This window comes from Anser anser (genome assembly GCF_964211835.1).
Source record: "Anser anser genome assembly, chromosome: 15".
In the NCBI taxonomy this organism is placed as follows: domain Eukaryota; kingdom Metazoa; phylum Chordata; class Aves; order Anseriformes; family Anatidae; genus Anser; species Anser anser.
Window position 1 is genome coordinate 11,362,036 of NC_139736.1, and position 16,830 is coordinate 11,378,865.

Sequence of the window (16,830 nt, forward strand, 5' to 3'; positions counted from 1 at the left end):
CTGTGCCCAGACCTTGAAGGTCATGACTCGTGTTTGTGCGCTTGAGATCCCTCAAACAGCAGCATGAGGGATCCAGCAGATGTGAGGTGGAACTCACATCACTGGAACTGAAAGCCCTGGTGGATAAGGAGACTTCTGTATCTGCTGCGGTGGCTCTAAGCAAGCCAGAAGCAGACTTGCTGCTGGCTCTGTGGAGGCATGGAGATGTTTAGGAGCAGTTCTCGAGTCCACTCTGCTCACCAACACTAGCTCCTCGCACCATACCCATGTTGCAAAATGGAGGATGCAGACCTTGGTCAAAGTACCACGGGAGGAACTACAGAAAACTGTAGAGGACTGCTGATTTAAGGAGTCAGTGTAATACAAATCCAGCTGCCCTGTCACATACTTTTGTAATTCTTCAGACTCATCAGGTGATATGGAGGAGTATTCTGAAGCTAGCAGGGGTCATATAACTCTGTTATCAGAGGAAACAGATGTAAGAATTCTTCAAAATTAATAAGCTTTTAGCGATTCCTTTTCCACTGGTCCATTGGGCTCATGGGGTTGCACTAATAGTTACACCTGCTAGAAGTTATGATCATTTACACCCAAGTTCTTCAAGCGCCTAATTTTTATTTCAGTAGCCATAATGTCTTTCTTTATCAGGCAGAATTATTTTTGTTTGACCATCCTGCATCTTCTTTATTCTTGGCTCCTTTTTCCTTTAGGCATTTTATCCCTTCTGTGCCTACCATAGGCTGCTTCTAGGACTTTAATTATTGCCAATACATGTACTGCCTTCTGCTAATGACTAGCCCAATCTCAGTAGTTCCTTTTAAGTAAGTCTCAAAATCATGGGAGTATACCTGTGATCTTTCTTTTTGTGCATCTCAAACTGACTGCATGCAGATTCATCCCCAAATTAGGATTCTGGACATACAGCCTTGACCTTTGGCTTACAAAAACTCTGTCTGCATTCAATACTAGCTCTTCATTACCAAATTTTGTTACAGTTTTACGTGGTATTGCTGAACCTATCTGCCTCCTGACTTTCAAAGGAATTTTTGCAGAATTGCTTAAGGCAGCAGAAATGAAGAACAACCAGACGACGTCAGAGAAGGGACTCCTGCTGCTTGACAAGACTTGCATATCTTGGTGCTTGTGCTTTGAATTTAGGCCTCCTCTAAGGAAAATGGCAACAAAAGGCTCATTCGGTGATGAGCAAGGTTTTTGTCTATGTATGATGTTTACGTACACAAGTCAAGCTCAATAATGACGAAATCTAGCTTCTGCTCAAAGACAGTGCATGAATGGTTTGTGATCCCAAGGTGGAAACCTCTGTGACCCTACATCAGAGGAGACTGTGTCTGGGCAATGAGGATGCAGACATGGGCTGATTAAGGAGAGCCCCAACCCTCTAACAGTAAACTGAAGAAAGCGTGCCGGTGCACAAAGAGCACGGCTTGATGTCAGGCATGGTCTGCCACTGGTAGCCAGCTCAAGCTGGGGGAGAAGGCAAATAAGCGCCGCACACTGTGCAGTCGCTTGTTCTTTGATGTACTGCATTTGTCACCAGCTCCCTTCCAAGCTTTGATATTCTACCGATCGTGGCAAAACAGGTTTTGGAAGTGAAATTTCCCCACAGGCTTCGTGCACAGCCCAACTACGGAAAACCGCTAGCAGAAGCCTGTATGATATTCTTGCCATCTGGCCCTCTGAGCTAGGTCAAACAGACAGAGACAGGATTTTCAAAAGTGCCCAGCGCACGTATGTGCTTTTAAAAGTCATTTCCGTGGTACCCAATACAAGCACACTTGCCTTAAAGACGAATTTTCAACAGGATGTCATTCCTAGCACAAGTAAATATTGTAATGCGTTGAATTTATGTAATGAATATATTATCAGTTTCTGTTGTTGGAGAGGTTTTCATTTTAAGTAGCTTAAAGAACATTGCTCTTAAATACCTAGGCTCTGCTGATTGTTTTTCAGTCTTCCTGTGCCATACAAATTCCTCTGCCTGTGTAGGCAAACCAGCTTTGGTCCTCTGCCGAAAACTGTTTTTATAACGGGAACAGCAGCTGTGTTGTTTTAGCTGTTTCTTGTGGAGGCACAGTCTGGAGAGGACCCGGTGCCATGCTCCTAGCAAGCGCTAGCCCGGCTGGCGTGCATGGCCACCAGGGCAGCAGAGTCACTTGCCTGCTGGTGGCTGGTGCCGCGCTCCCCGGGGCTGCCGGTCCGGCCTCAGGCACATGGCAGCAATCACAGGTGCCACTACGCGGTCCGCGATCCCTTTCTTGGATAACCCCTGGTGTCAGCAGCGCCTTTCCTAAGGGGACGAGACAGCCGCTGGGCAGGAGGGCTTGTCACGGCAGAGATACTCGAGGGAAATGAAGGCAGATCTAGGTACGAAGGCACCAGGCAGAGGCTGAAACGCATTAAATCACCTCGTGATGTTCCAGTTCCAGTGCAGAAATGCCTTCGGTCAGCATGGTTCTTCTCTTTTTTTCTGCAAGAGCTTACGGCAGCGAACGAGAGGTCGTGTCTCTTAGCCCAGCGTTGTGCTCCAGCTAAATGAATAATAACCATACTCCTCTCACTGGGTCTCATCACCTCATACTCTTTTTGCTGGGTCTCATCACGTGTCCTGACTCCCCTCGCCTGGATATGAGCTCTGCCTTCCCGGGCACCAGGTAAGCCCCCGCCACTGGTGGCGTGGCTCAGCCGGGCTCGGCATGGTGCCCCGGGGTCCCTTCCGCCCCAAATCAAGTCAGAGCACCCAGAACGCAGGTGGCCGTGTCCCAGAGTGAAACGGTTTAGAATAGTGGCTACTGCTCCCCAAAATCTTGCAGAGGAAATATTATTCCTCGGATGACTGGCCTTTGGCCAAAATGCCTGGCCATTTCCCTTCGTGCTTCTTGATGTGAGAAGGATCTCTCAGTGACGGTGGTGCTTTGATAAGAGTAATCGGTAGAAAATACTGGCTTCTCTGCCGATCTGTTTCCTGTCTTTCTTACGGTCAGTGATCCTGCATGACTTTGAGTTCTGCTCTATTTAAACAAGTTTAAGAGCTTTTTAATTTAAAAGATCCCAAATGATGATTTTCCAGCTTGTTAGGCTTAATGGTCAGATTTGGAGGCTTTCTCCGGAGGAGCAGAGAAGGCGCTCGTTAGTAGCATCTGACTGCCAGGCAGCAGCAGAGCCTCTGTGCTCATCAGGGGCTCCTGCAGGTGGGTTTGGGGAGCAGAGGAGAGGAAGCCACCACAGTGCCAGAATAGCAAACCAATTGCACTCTCACTAAATAAATGATAGAAATACCCATGTTTCCCCCACCACATTTTAGCACGGAACTTTCTGGTGCTAAAGAAAATCACGTGATGAAACAAGTAAAAACAGTTCGGAAAGTTTTATTTTAAAAGGAGATGTGCTCTAAAAAAAGTTTATATATATATATATATATTATTTCTCTATCTATTGAAAATATCTCAAAGCAAGCTACCTGACAAAAGGAAAACAAAAGTATGGTATTGGTTTTCCTTGCTTTTCCCCCATCTATTGAATAAGGTTTTGTTGGGATAAAATTAAAGTGCTTATCTTTGAATTTGCTTCCTCTGGTTGAGTTGGCACAGTACATTGAACGAAGGAATGTTCCAAGTTCAGAGGTGGCATTGGGGAATCTAGTTAAAATGACATCAAAGGCAGCACAGCAGGGCTGAACATGTGTTTGAAGCCGGATAGATTAGAGGCCATTATCAGCCTTTCGCTACTGTGCTCTGAACAAAAGTCGCTCTTTCCGCTGGGACTGCTGCTGTGGAGAATAAAAAAAAATAAAAAAGGAAAAAAATAAAAAAAAAAGGAAAGGAAGAAAGAAAGAAAGAAAAATTGCACCTTCTAGTATAATGCTGCTTTTCCCGTGGATGTCCATGCGGCCACAACGCTGAAGTTGTGTTCCAGTGCCCGGGTTTTGTGTGGCAGTTAAGCTGATATCTTGTTTATTGATTCTGCCCGGCAATAGCTAAAATCATTCCACAGCAAAGGCAGAGTCAGTAAAAATTGTCAGTGCTTTTGTTCCCCTCCATTCTGGAAAAAAACTGTCCTGATATGATGAAACTGTTTAACCACTGTGACTCTACATTATTTTTCAAATGGAGGTTCATCATTAAAGAAAATGAAGCTTTCTAATGAAAGCTATCGTGATCGCCTGTTGTTATAGCAACACTCTGCAAAATTGCTTTGCTCTTGTAAAGTGTCATTGACTGGGCGCAGCGGAGGTGATGCTCCGAGCCATGCTCTGCCTCCTCCTGCATTACCTGCAGCCAGTAGCCGGAGCTGTAATTAGCCAGACTAATTCTCTGTTTTGTCATTTGTCTTCCTACAAAAAACCACTTGTCATTAATCATGGTTTTTATTTTATTTTAATGTGTTTAATTTTGAATGCCAGGGTTACTGAATGAAATTGCATTCGTATAGTGCAGTTTGGTCACAGGAGCAAATTCATGGCAATTCTGTATGGAGCCACGTTTCCAAAGAGTAACTGGGGCAGCAGGCACCGCAGACACGGACGGGGCTTCTGTTTGGGAAAGAGAGCTGATGGTGGCAGTCCTTGTCCAGGCTAATGCTTGTAACTCTGGAGGTTTTCAGGCAAAAAAAATACAGTAAATTGTGTTTTCCTTGCCAAACATCATGTAGACTTTGAAAATCTGCTCATGTGAGCTCATTAAACTGTTTTGCTTATGTTCTCAAGAAAGAGGTGTGCTTAGCAGTCGAGGGGGTTAGGAGCTTACCTAAAAGCTAAATGTACTTACATTTGGCTTGTGCAAACATCTTGTCCTGTAAGATGCAGTTTGACTGAATTGGTCGCACTCTTCAGAGTGGTGCAAGGTTGTCAGTTCACCAAGATGTGTAGGGTAACGATTGGAAGAAGGCAACGTATGTGCATGTAACTTCATGTTTGTGACAAACTAAACCTCTCCATTCATTTCTACACACTTCCATGGCATTGCCATTACTGAATAAGCAAAATCTGTAAATTAAAAGAGGAAAATTCCAAATTGCCAAGCTCTGGGAGGACATTTGTTTTTGCACTGGTTGATTTTTCTCAAAATAACCCAGTTTCACTAGGACATGAGCCCATTTCCTTATCTCATAACTGAGCTCCACTTCAATTGCATTCTTCTCATCCTGTGATGGTTTCAGTGATGAAAACAAAACGTGGTTCCTTCCTTTTCCTGAAGCTATACCCGGTCGGTGATGCTCTGCCGCCAGCAGTGCTCAACACAAAGCCTGGTAGCTGTGACCCCTCTGAACACCCCATTGTTGGGACCCAGCAGAGCAGGTTTGCACCACCCTGCAGCTCGTGGCAGAGCCACGAAGCCTGCTGCTGGTCTTTCTGGGGACAGGCTCATTGCTGCCACTCTCCTTCCCCCCACCTTCCTCTGCAGACACCTCCGTCGCCAGCTTCTTCATCAGGGGCACAAACAAACTGAACAGAGCTGGTTAGCCTGCATACGCTGCCCATGGCTTTCCTGCCCAACCTACACCAGCCTCCTCTATGGCAAGCACTAGATTTTTCCACCCAGTAACTTCAGTATCAAGTCCATAATTTCTAACTGAGCTAAAGATCATCTTAAGAGCCATGGAGTCAACCCTTTGCCTTGATGAGCCATTTGAGAAGTCACCACGCTCTTTTCAAAACATATACCTTGTTCCCTGACCAAGTTCCCCTTGGTGTAAATGCTCACTGAGCTCCCACTCCTCCTCCCCACCCCGTTCCTAGCCTGCCCTGTGGTTTACTGTGTACATTGCAGTCTCTTTTGTAGGAAGCAACCAACTATAAAAGGTACCAGGATGCAGTCCAAGTCCTTCTCCCTGCCCTCTACCTTGGGCAACAGTTGCGGGGGTCCTGCCTCGCTCAGCTCCCGGTGGATGCTGTGTAAGTGCCCCTGGTAGGGAGCTCCGGGGACCTGGAGGAGCACTGTTCTCCATGTCATTCCTCTTGCTCTTTCTCAGACTCTAAGAGATTTTCTACCTGCCGTTCTGTGGCAACAGGGCTTCAATGAATGTTGTGTGATGGAGACCATCTAACGAAAGGCACTAAAGCAGGGCGTGTTGTTGCTTTATTCTGGCAGAGATGGGATCCCACCATACAGACTCCGGAAGCAGCATCGCAGAGAGATGCAGGAAAGTGCCAAAGCAAATGGACGTGTGCCACTACCTCACATTCCTGTAAGTAGCAGTATCTCCTTCTGCAAAGGTAAATATGCTAAGTGCGTGAGATCTCTAGCATGCGTTTGCTCTGCTTGCTCAAGTGTCAGTTTAACCTCCCTTAGCACTGTATTCATCTGGGGATGGGAATCCGCTGTGCTGAGAAAGGGCATGTAAGAGGGAGGAAAGCTTGGTAGTCCTCTGCCAGCCTCATCATCCAGGGGTACCCAAAGCACAGTTTTCTTAAGTGTTTGGTCAGTAGCCAGTTGTTTCTTCAGGACAAGAATGGAAGCGCAGGCTGGCTTAGGTGGCTGGTGTCTGCCTGCAAGTAGGTTATGAGCCTTTGGGGGGATAGAGATGTTTGTGGGAGGTGTAGGAGGCCACTGGACACGAAGGCTGATGTAGCTCTCAGCCAAAGTCAGCTGGGGAAAAATGCAGCTGTCCTGAGCAGTATTCCTGCAGTGGGTAGCAAAAGGGAGCTCTAACCTGTTCTCAAGGACTGCAAAGCCTGCCTGGGAATACAAGGTAGGAAAGCAAAGAAGGTGCAGACATAAGTATTTCCAGTTGTCTGGTATTGTCTCCCCAGTTGCTTCAGGTAAGCAAACAGCTTTTGGAAGATGAGGCTTTGGGGCTCTGCAGCACCATCTGCAGCTCTGCTTATTATTTTCTTTCTGTGAGAAGTTACAGGTGACATTTAATATATAGCAGGGAATAAAGGTGCTTTTTTTCCCTTTGGACAGCTGGACTCCAGCACAAAACAAATTGGGAAAGAAAAAAAAAGCCTCCATCTGCTTTTTCCAGAAGTGCCTTCAAACTTGACACAGCTGTTCCCATCCTGCCTGCTCAAAGCAGCACAATGCATGCAGAAATACACCCTCGTTTTAATCTGATTTAAAAAAAAATCACTCTTTGTTTTCCTTTTTAAATTAGATTATTTGCCTTAGATTTAAGAGGGTCTCCTATGCTTTGATCACTGGGTTGACAATAAAAACCCTGGCTGTGGACACTCACTAGCCATCCTTGCTTAGTCACCTCTCTTTTCATACAGTTGCTTTTGCAGTGTGGTCGCTGTTGAAAAGGCTGGCTGGGTGCCTTTTTATTTCACTTGATGCAGTTTTTACTGTAAGCACTGCTTTGTTAGAGTTGAAGTTTGAAAGCTTGGCCTTTATTTTTGTTGTTGTTGTTGTTGCTGTTAGTGAACAGTGGGAACTACTGAGTGAATATTCTCTGACTTCAAAGCTTGTCAGTGGTTTTACCTTTTGGATAAAAATAATAGTGGGTTTCTGTTGATCGTGTGCACTGGCAATGCCTCAGTGAACTGCAGGTTATAAACTCAGAGTATGGAGCATTAAATATGTATAGTGAGCTGTTCTTTAACAAACTTCCATCTGCCAAACATTTCTTTTGTTAAAATGAATAAGTGTCATTCCAGCAGCAGTTCCTTGCAGACTAATTAGTTTTATTTAGCATTAAATTGTATCGACCTTTTTGGAAACCAGTTAAAAGGGGGTGGGAGGGTAAAAAACAAGGTTTAAATTGGCCACCTGCTGCTTATAAATTTATATAATATCCTACTTATCTACACGGTCTTTTAGAATTACATATTCCTTCTAAACTACATACAGACGCTTCACAAGGATTTTTCTATGAAACGCTCAGTGTTCCCATTAGATTCTGTGCTGTAATTTTAAGTCCCAGGGAAAAAGGCATCTTGACGCATATTTTCATGGGAGTGGAAGACTGAGAAGTCAAGTTAGTTCTAGTCTTTCTCCAGGGAATATAAGTTTAGTTCAGACACTCTGGCACCTCCTGCCAGCCAATTACTGACACAGAATTGGCATCAACTTCAGAGCGGCACTGCTCTGCCCTCACTTATCAATCAGCCAAGAAAGGAGAAGGTAATTAGACAATATGTTTTGACAACACCAGTGTGAAATGTTATGAAGTTAGTCTTTTAAAATCACCTCTAACTGCAAGTTTATTGAATTAAACTTACCCAATTAGCAAAGAGCCATGCAAATGTTTCTTCAAGTGTTGCTTTCTAAAGCCAGTGGTTAGGATATCATGCAGCCTGTAGCTAGAGCAATCTCCATGAGCTGCCTGGGCCTGGCAGTTAGCGTGCTTTTAAACATGGAGCAATGACTAAATTGCAGCCTTTGAGTGAAAGTCTTTATGGACTCATATCTAACCAGTATAGCCAGAATCTATACCGATAATTGTTGCAGAGTGCATGGCATGTTTTCCTACTGATAGTAGAGAACCTTCTACCTCCAAAAAGTCATTTTAGAAGTCCTTTAGAGACCTTATTGTTCCCTTACAGATGAGGTGTGGGGCTATTATGCAAAATTCTGAAAGAACTTATATTGCTTTTCATAGCAGCACTATTTAGGTCTTTATTTTATTTAGGTCTAGAAGCTATAAACCGTAGTTCATAGGAGATTGCCTGCTAGTTTCATCGGCCATGCTGCCTCCAGACAAGTTTTAAACAAGTTTTTAGTCATGTAGGATTCCCCACTATGCAGCAGGAGATCTTAGTGCACGGACAGCTGTGTTCTGCATATTCCATACTTACAAACTTAAAAACACTCTAAGTTTGGAAAAGTTGTGCTTTCTGAAATGGCGCTCTGCCAAGGAATGCAGCAGGTGAAGGTTTCTAGCAAGCAACGAGACCTTTATTTTGTGCCTCTCCCAGGAACCTATTACATACTGGGTGCATGTTGCTTTTTATGTGATTTTTCCATCTTCCTCTTGGATTTGAGCAAAGTCTTGGGGCAGTAAGAAAGGAAAGAGCAGGCAAATTAAATTCCCAAAGGAGGAGGGGTAAAAGCCCCAAGAATGCAGGGCCTTACCTGGGCTGTTGTACTGTATTTACCCTGGCTCTGGCATTCATCAGTTCCCAGGACAGGGTAAATACCCTTTTCTCCCCGGCAAATTCAGAAAAATCCAACCTCAAGCATTATGGCTCGGGATTCCTTTTTTGTTTCATTTTTGTTTGCTTGCATAAAGAAGCCGTTTTGTAGCTGTAGAGCTCCCATCAAGTGGAGCTCTCCTGTCCTGCCCCCAGTCAAGGAAGCTGCGAGCATGTTGCACAGTTGTCCTGCGAGAAGGGAAGCTCGGCTTTCCCAGGAGGGCGTCCTGTGCGCAGAGGTGACATCCATGGTGTCCTTTAGTGGAACAGAAGGATTTGAGCGACTACTCCGCAATGCTGTACAAGTGAGGAGCGGACAGGATGGGGAGCCCTGGTCTCATTCTGCCTGGGTAGCTTCTGGTCCTGCAAGTTGGGAACGTGCTCAGAATTCCCATAATCCGATGTATGTCTTTTTCCTCAAATGCCTCGCAGTACTGGGACTCTGCTAGTCCCTGAATGCTACTAGGGTGGATGCTGAAGTCCAGCTACCCATGAGCTCTGCCACAGATGTTTCTGGCACAGAAACACCATTTGCCTTTTAAAAACATATCTCACAGTGGAATACATTAATCTGGGAAACGTAGAAGTTCAGAATTTCTTTTCTCTTGTGTTATCTAACCTGCCATCTCCACTTTGTCTCCAAGACTGACTTCTGATCTAATGTTGCCGCTTGAGGATCATGGAGGCATCAAACCTGTAGAAGACATTTGAGATTTATCAACATATAATTCTTTGGCCCAGTCAGGTTTGTCAGAAATGGTTCAGCATGGATCCCTGGGGCTGATTGAGACCTCTGCCCAGTGGTAACACTGGAAAAGCTGTTTCATCTTAGAGCAATTGAGGTTTCTTCTTCCCAAGGGGAACCTGCAAGCCACAGTGAGATTCTTCTCTTTCAGCCTTATCTTTTCTTTATAGATCATAGTAAAACCCCTGTCACTGTGACAAGGCTGAAAAGGTGGCATAAACTCAGTTAGGAAGAAAGAGTGAGGAAGGACAGAGTACAAACACAAAACTTCAGCGGTCCCAGCTATCAACCCTGTAGACAAATGTGCAGATCCTTGCTTGAGATTTCATTCAGCTTTGAATGCTGAGCTTGCAACTTTATCGTGTTTCTTCACCTCACTGTGGAGGTGAGAAGCCCATTCAACCCCTGAAGAAACACAGCTCAGCGTAAGTGGTGTTCCAGACAAGTGCTAATTTAGGAAGCCAATGTGTTCAGATGCGGAACGTGGTCTTCAAACCACAGTTTCTCAGAGAAGGTGAAATCCATCCAAACCCAAGACCTGCATCTGCCTCATGGAGAAAATCCATGCAACTCCTACTCCATCAGCTCCAAGAAAAGATGGAAGAAACACGATAGCAGGTGCTAAATGGAATAACTAGGGAGCTTGTATATCTAGCATGTTCTTAGCATTCTGATTCTTCCCAAAGCTACCAGAGCTTCAGACACTTCATATGTCAAGGAGAGAGGACAGCGTTCTGGTAATAGGTACACCAAGAAATCCTTCCTAACAGCTGTCACTAAGAAAGATTACTTCATCCAGAACAGTTCAAACTATTTCTTCCTTGCCAGCCCATCTGGCATTCAGCCTCCCATCCATTGTTCTCTGTAACCTCCCCAGCCCAGCACGGTTTGGTTCTGGACAGACCCTGTCTGAACTAGTGGCATTAAATAAAAGTAGATAAATAATTAAATGAAACATTCGATAAAACAACTTTAGATAAAACATCAGATTAAACAGCAATTCTTTAAGACAGAGTGCTTCCTTTCTAGCTTGTTGACACAAAATGCCCAGAGATCGCATTCTGGTCCAGACTGGAGGGCTGTATCCTCCAAAAACAGTGGGTGTTGGACCAGCCAGCTCTTGGAGAATGCTGCACCCTTTACTTGGAACAAAAGCACTTGGAGCCCTTCTGATTTTAGAACAATAAACAGCGTATTTATGACTCCCTTGCAGGGTTCTGTATGCCCACGAGGAGACGGGCAGGTTCAAAGTCCTGAAGCTCTGATGGATCCTCCTCCGGGCACAGGCTCAGCCTGGCTGGATTTTGGCGAAACATGTCTCCTTTCCTAAGTTAGGCCTGTCATTTGATAAAAGTTTCAAACCCTTTGTTGTCTTAAGCTTTTTGAACCAGGTCAATGCAGTATGTGATTACTGTCCAAAGGAGATAGCAGTGGGCTGTATTGTTTCAGCGCAGGGAATTTGCATTCATTATTCTCCAATACTGTTAGTATTTGGGGAAGTCTGTGTAGCTCATCCTTTGAGCTAGGAATAAAATCAGAGCTGTGGCAGTTCAGAACATCGTCTTGCTTGCTAGCTTTCTGCAAGTCACCATTCTGGGTACTCACCAGGAAAATACTGGGCGCATGCTGTGCTCTTCATCCATGGTGAAGTGAGATTTATTTCAGCCCAACTGATGGGCAGGGAGATGGACAGAGAGACTCTCAAGGGACTGCTTCCCAGTGGGGGCTGCATCTTCCACTGTCAGGCGGGCTGCTGTAGGACCTGTGCCAGCTGTTGTGCTGAGTCGAAAGCCAGAAGGACAAGGTAGTGTGGTTTTGCACACACAGCAGTTTATCAAAGAGAGGAAAACGAGTTCACTGTAAAGGTTCTTAGGCTCAATTATTTTCATTTATGTAGTTTAGCTTCAGTCACTTCCAGGCTTTGAGAGACTGTGGATAAATGTGCTGAAGTATGATATAAAAGGCCAAAATCGTCCTGTCTCAAGCTTTAGTGACCCTGAACTTCTTCAGGTACTCGTTAGAGTTGGAGCTGCAGTCCTTAAGCATTGCCAGGCCTGGAGGAGCTACCTTATTTTACCAGGACTGAAACACGCAGGTTAACAAACTTCAATGTTTGCACCTGCTGCTGCAGCAGACTGGGTGCTTGGGAGAGATTTTATTTGAGGACGTTGCATTGCATCAAGGGCTGTGAAAATAATGGGAAATTCTTTCCTGATTCTGCTTTTCTGGGGAAGCTGCTGCAATAGCTGCAACAGGGAGATCTGAGCCTGTAGCTGCTGAGCCCTGAATTCTTTCCTTGCACTCAGAAAGCTTCTAACGGCATGGTGCCTGCTCCTGAGCGGGGCTTGGTGCTGCCGTCCCATAAACAACCGCAGGGAAAGTTGACGTGTGTGAGGTGGCAGAAGGGAATGAACACATCACTGGACTGGTTGTGACTTGTCAGGTGAAAGAGAGATTTCTGGCATTGCTGACCCTTTCTGGAATTGCTGGCATTACCTCATGACATAGACAGTGTTCATGGTTTGGGGCTCGCTTGCTGATGAAAGCAGACTCCCTTAGCCAGAAGTGCTTCCCCAGATATTCGAGGAATGGGGAAACATCACATGGATCTTGGAGGCTCCCCACTGAATAACAGCAGGGACCATCTCTGTTGGGTCTTAACCCTGTGACCATGCACGACTGAGGCACATTTCTGAACTACACGAGCCCTGGATACTAGGACACAAGTTTTCTGTCCCTCCAAAGGGAAACAGTGTCTTGCCCTCACGCTTGTTATCTGGGTTATTTCCTTTTAGTTAGCTACGGAGTGAGGGACAGCACTTTGCCCTGGATGAAGGGGATGGTTTGTTTGGGGCTGTCGCCTTTGGTGGTGTTCCCAGCTCTGTAGGGTCCAGTCCTGCCTGGGACAGCTTCAGATCACCCTGTCGGTCCCCCTGCTTTCCACGCACAGCGAGCGCACCGTGCGGGCAGTCCTTTCACCTGCGGGGCTGCCTCGTGTCCGCAGGCATCCCCCGCGTACCCCACGGCCCAGCACCACCCGGTGTGAAGCAGGAGATGATAGTAGTAAGCGTAGAAATTGAGGTTTGTTGGCAGGGTTAGCTGAGTTTTGATCTCGATGGACAAAACAAGCGGTACGTTTAAACTGAGACATGGAACCTAACTTGGGTGTCATAAAAGATGGCTCCAGCTTCTCGGTGCTGTAAGTGGGATACTTACTGCCTTTATTTTTCTTCCCCCTGCCTTCCATTCGGCAGTTGGCAGAAAGAGAAAAACAATATGATTTGCATACTTCTGTTAGTTTGGAGGCAAAGCATTATTTTAGTCTTCTGCATTGGTCTTTAAGCTGGTTCAGGGTAAATTCGTGAATTATCTTGTGTCTTCATGTTTAATTTTATCTCTAGCCCTATGAAGTGTTTATTTCTCTCATGTTGGTGTTGAAATATTTGAATGCAGGTTTTTATACTGTTGAGTTTTCCATATATTTTTCCTCCAAATTATTATTTTCTCTCTGCTGTGTCATTTTATTTCTTCTACTAGCAGAGTAACAAAATAATTCAGAAGGGATGAAAATGAGGGAAAAATTACAGTGGCTGTCAGCTTGATACTTCACTGTACAAACTTTTTATCTCAGAGCTCAGGAATTTAGGAACAAGGTAACTCAGCATAAGGAACTGAGAGTGCCCTTGAACTTTATTCATTTGTTCACGCAGAGCAGGCAGAAAAATGGTATCTCTGTGCTTGTGAGGTTGCCAGTGATTGCTGTAATGGTAAAGCAAGCAGGGAATCTTTGCACAGCTCTGAAAAGATGAGATGCAATCGTGCCACGGCTAGGCTCTGATAAGAGAGGATGCTTTATGGGAACAGTGGCCTTTTGTAGCTGCATAGATTTTAGCAGAAGCTGTGCTGGAAGATGGAGGAAAGCAAGATTTCTTGGATATGGCTGGATTTCTACTCCTTTCTGCTCGTGAGCTAGATTTGCAGAGACTGACAGGCATACATGCTGATCCACCTGTGGTAAGCTGAACATGTGTGCAGTAGAGTTCCGTCAAAGTGAAAACATCATTACTGTAAGCATATTCTATTCTTATTGGCCATGTATAATTTTATATTCTTATTGGCCTTGTATAATTTTGAGAGTTATCATGCACATACATCCCAAAATGGAGTCTGATGCCAGAAGAGCTTGCTGATTGTGGCTATAGAAAACCTTTCCCTTATATGAGGGGGTGCAGAGCTGGTGCTGGAGAAGGAGCTTGTGGTAGTGGCTCAGCTTCCAGCCTGTCAGACCTAGGCTGCACCTCTGTGTCTGCCAGCTTGTCCTCCCTGAACTCCCACTGGAACGACTGGCATTTCCAGTTATTTAAGCCTCCAAAATAAATGTGTGATTTTCATGCACCTTTTGCTAACCCCTGGTATGTTTTTCCTCCAGCGTACGTATCGAATGCCAAAGGATATCCATGTTGAACCAGAGAAGTTTGCTGCAGAATTGATCAATCGTTTGGAAGAAGTACAAAAGGAACGTGAAGCAGAGGAGAAGTTAGAGGAGCGCCTTAAACGTGTTCGAGCGGTTAGTAATCTCCTCACCTCTTGTACTAGCCGGGAATTTGTTTGCTTTGTATGCAGCAGGAAGTTTTCAGCTGCTGTGGAAGCAAACTGGGTGACCATGTTCGTCGCTTGCATATGGGCTCCTGAAGGCTTTCTGTCTCCAGTTAGAGGTTGTGGGTGCTCTCCATCTTCTTTGGTGCCCTTGCTCTCCTGTCTGTAAGCCACCCCTTCTATGCAAGGATGGGGACGATGTAATGGGGGTTCACTTTCCCCTATGGCATTTTGCATGATCCCTGTTTCCCTTTCATGTGGCAAACAGATGGCAGATGATGTTATGTGTGGAGGCATTTGTGTGTGCCAGCAGCCCATTTCTACCAAAAAGGAAAGGGTTCTGCCCATTAGTGCCTAGCATATTCCTAGATCAGGCGTAGCATCCAGAAGTCCTCTCCTGGCCAGAGCAATGCAATGACTTCACCTGGGTGGCTGGGGAAACCCAGCCCGTTGCACTGCGTGCTGTGAGCCCTTGTGCCTCTGGGGCCATTCAGAGCTTGAGTACTTGGTAGGCAAAGGCTGCCAAGGGAAGGTAGGTGAAGGTTTCTAAGGGAAGCTTGCAAAGCCTTCAACTCCACAACAAGCTCCATAAGGGAGTATTGGTTGTCTCATTACTTGTGTGAGACACGCTGTTCTGCAGTATTGATGCTTTATTGTTTCTTCTGAGGTACTGCATCTCGCATGTTTATCTTGTGCTGGAGATACAGGAGTCTTTACAGAGGATGTGACAGTGTTACTGAACATCACAAATGTCAGTGTAACTACAGCCCCATGTGAAGAAGTTCTGGGTCCCTGCAGTATAATAGCTGCTGGAGCTGTGAGGCAAAAGCTCTGTGCTTAGTATACCCTGCAGCTCTCCCTTAAAGAGGTGTCCGTCCCTATCTCAGCTTGCTCTGTGCTTTTAGAGAAGCTGCGTCTCTGTGGCTCCAGGGCAGACCCTTCAAGCCCATTAGAGTATTTTTAAATATTCATCAATGTTTTTAAAAGTTCATTTAGTAGCTCTTTAAACAGAAAAAGATCTGTAGGTTGTAGTATTCACTTTAAATCACATATGTATTCAAATGCAGAGAAATTAGGAAGGCAGAGTAACCTCTAAGCTTCACTCCAGTGCCAAGCATTATCCAGCAAACTTGCTGCATTTCTGTGTCCAGCATCCGGCCAGAAAAAGACCAGCAAGGTCCTGTTCTGTGATTAGATTCCCGCTCTTCTGGAATCGGTCTATTTTCCTCTCCTATAACTAGTGCTTTGTAGACAAAGCCAATGTAACCAGCAACATTTCCCGCTAACACCGTCCCCTTCTCCTGCTCCCATTGGTACACTGCTGCCCCCCACCTGTACACAACTACATTATCCCTGCCATCTACCCCCTTGAAGAAGCTGCCAGTAGCAATACCATAAAATCAGCAAATACATATGTGCCAGAGGATAAAACTAAGTCTGTCTAAACATATTTTTGTGTGACTTAATCTATTTTTAAGCCCAGGACTCCCACTAAAGCTATATATTGAACCTCTTTGCTGTCTACAGAATATATTTCATTGACTGGCTGGCATTTGGCATTAGCCATTTGGGAAAAACTCAGAGTAAGCAATTGTAGCTTTTTTAGGTCAGCACTTAAGGTGCGAGAGCTGCTGCTATCAGCAAGAGGAGAGCTTGAGTCCTGATAGATCACAGCTTTTTTTCTATGACCTAAACACTAGGACTACAGGGTGACCTCTTACTGGGTCTGCATGGCTCACTGAACAGTAGCACAGGGAAAACCATAAGGCATTAGTCACAGTAAGCAGTTTTCAGCTTAGCGGAGAAGAAGTATTTTGCAAAAGCTAGAAAAAAGAAGATTTTTCCCCCATATTGAGCTGCCTACAAGTTCCCTTCTAAAGCCTCATCGTACAATAAAAACTGGAAGAGACATCTAGTTTAGAGCCAAGTGACTTCTACTGAAAAGACCATAAGATTTCTGGTTTTCAGGAAAAAAAAATCTGAATTCATTAATTATTTTGAGCAGCATAGGAGAGAACTAGGGGGTGATATGCATGTTGCCTCGTTACTTTTTCAGCCACTTCATGCTTATGTCTGTGTATGTAGCTGCAGTATCATACCGTGCAGGCCACTCATTCTTGGTCTGAACCAAGTGAATTTGAAATGAGCCATGTGCAGGAGAAGCAAAGCCGCTGCTGAAATTCTCAACGTTTGAGTATAAAACATTGACTAGAGAGGGAGATTGTTTGCCTGAAGGTGGAAAATGCACTCCTTGTGATTAGGTGAGCTGTTTTGGCCTACCAACCAGTAATAGTCTGATGGTTGGGACTGGGAGAAGTCGGGGGGGGAGGTTTAAAGTGAGGTGTTGCTTACCCATAGCTCATCTGTGCGTATTTCAGCCTCCCGATTCAAAGGGAAG

At 45.2% G+C, this 16,830-nt stretch overlaps 1 protein-coding gene across 2 annotated transcripts in view; it reads left to right on the forward strand.

The window, feature by feature from the left end:
• The window catches only part of AXIN1 (axin 1), an 81,602-nt gene that overhangs the window by 47,805 nt on the left and 16,967 nt on the right, over positions 1–16,830 (forward strand). For both annotated transcript variants that reach the window (XM_083800821.1, XM_083800822.1), the window contains exons 4-5: positions 6,108–6,204; positions 14,266–14,403. In XM_083800821.1, coding sequence (XP_083656947.1) covers positions 6,108–6,204; positions 14,266–14,403 — 235 coding nt within the window. The remainder of the gene's footprint in view (positions 1–6,107; positions 6,205–14,265; positions 14,404–16,830) is intronic.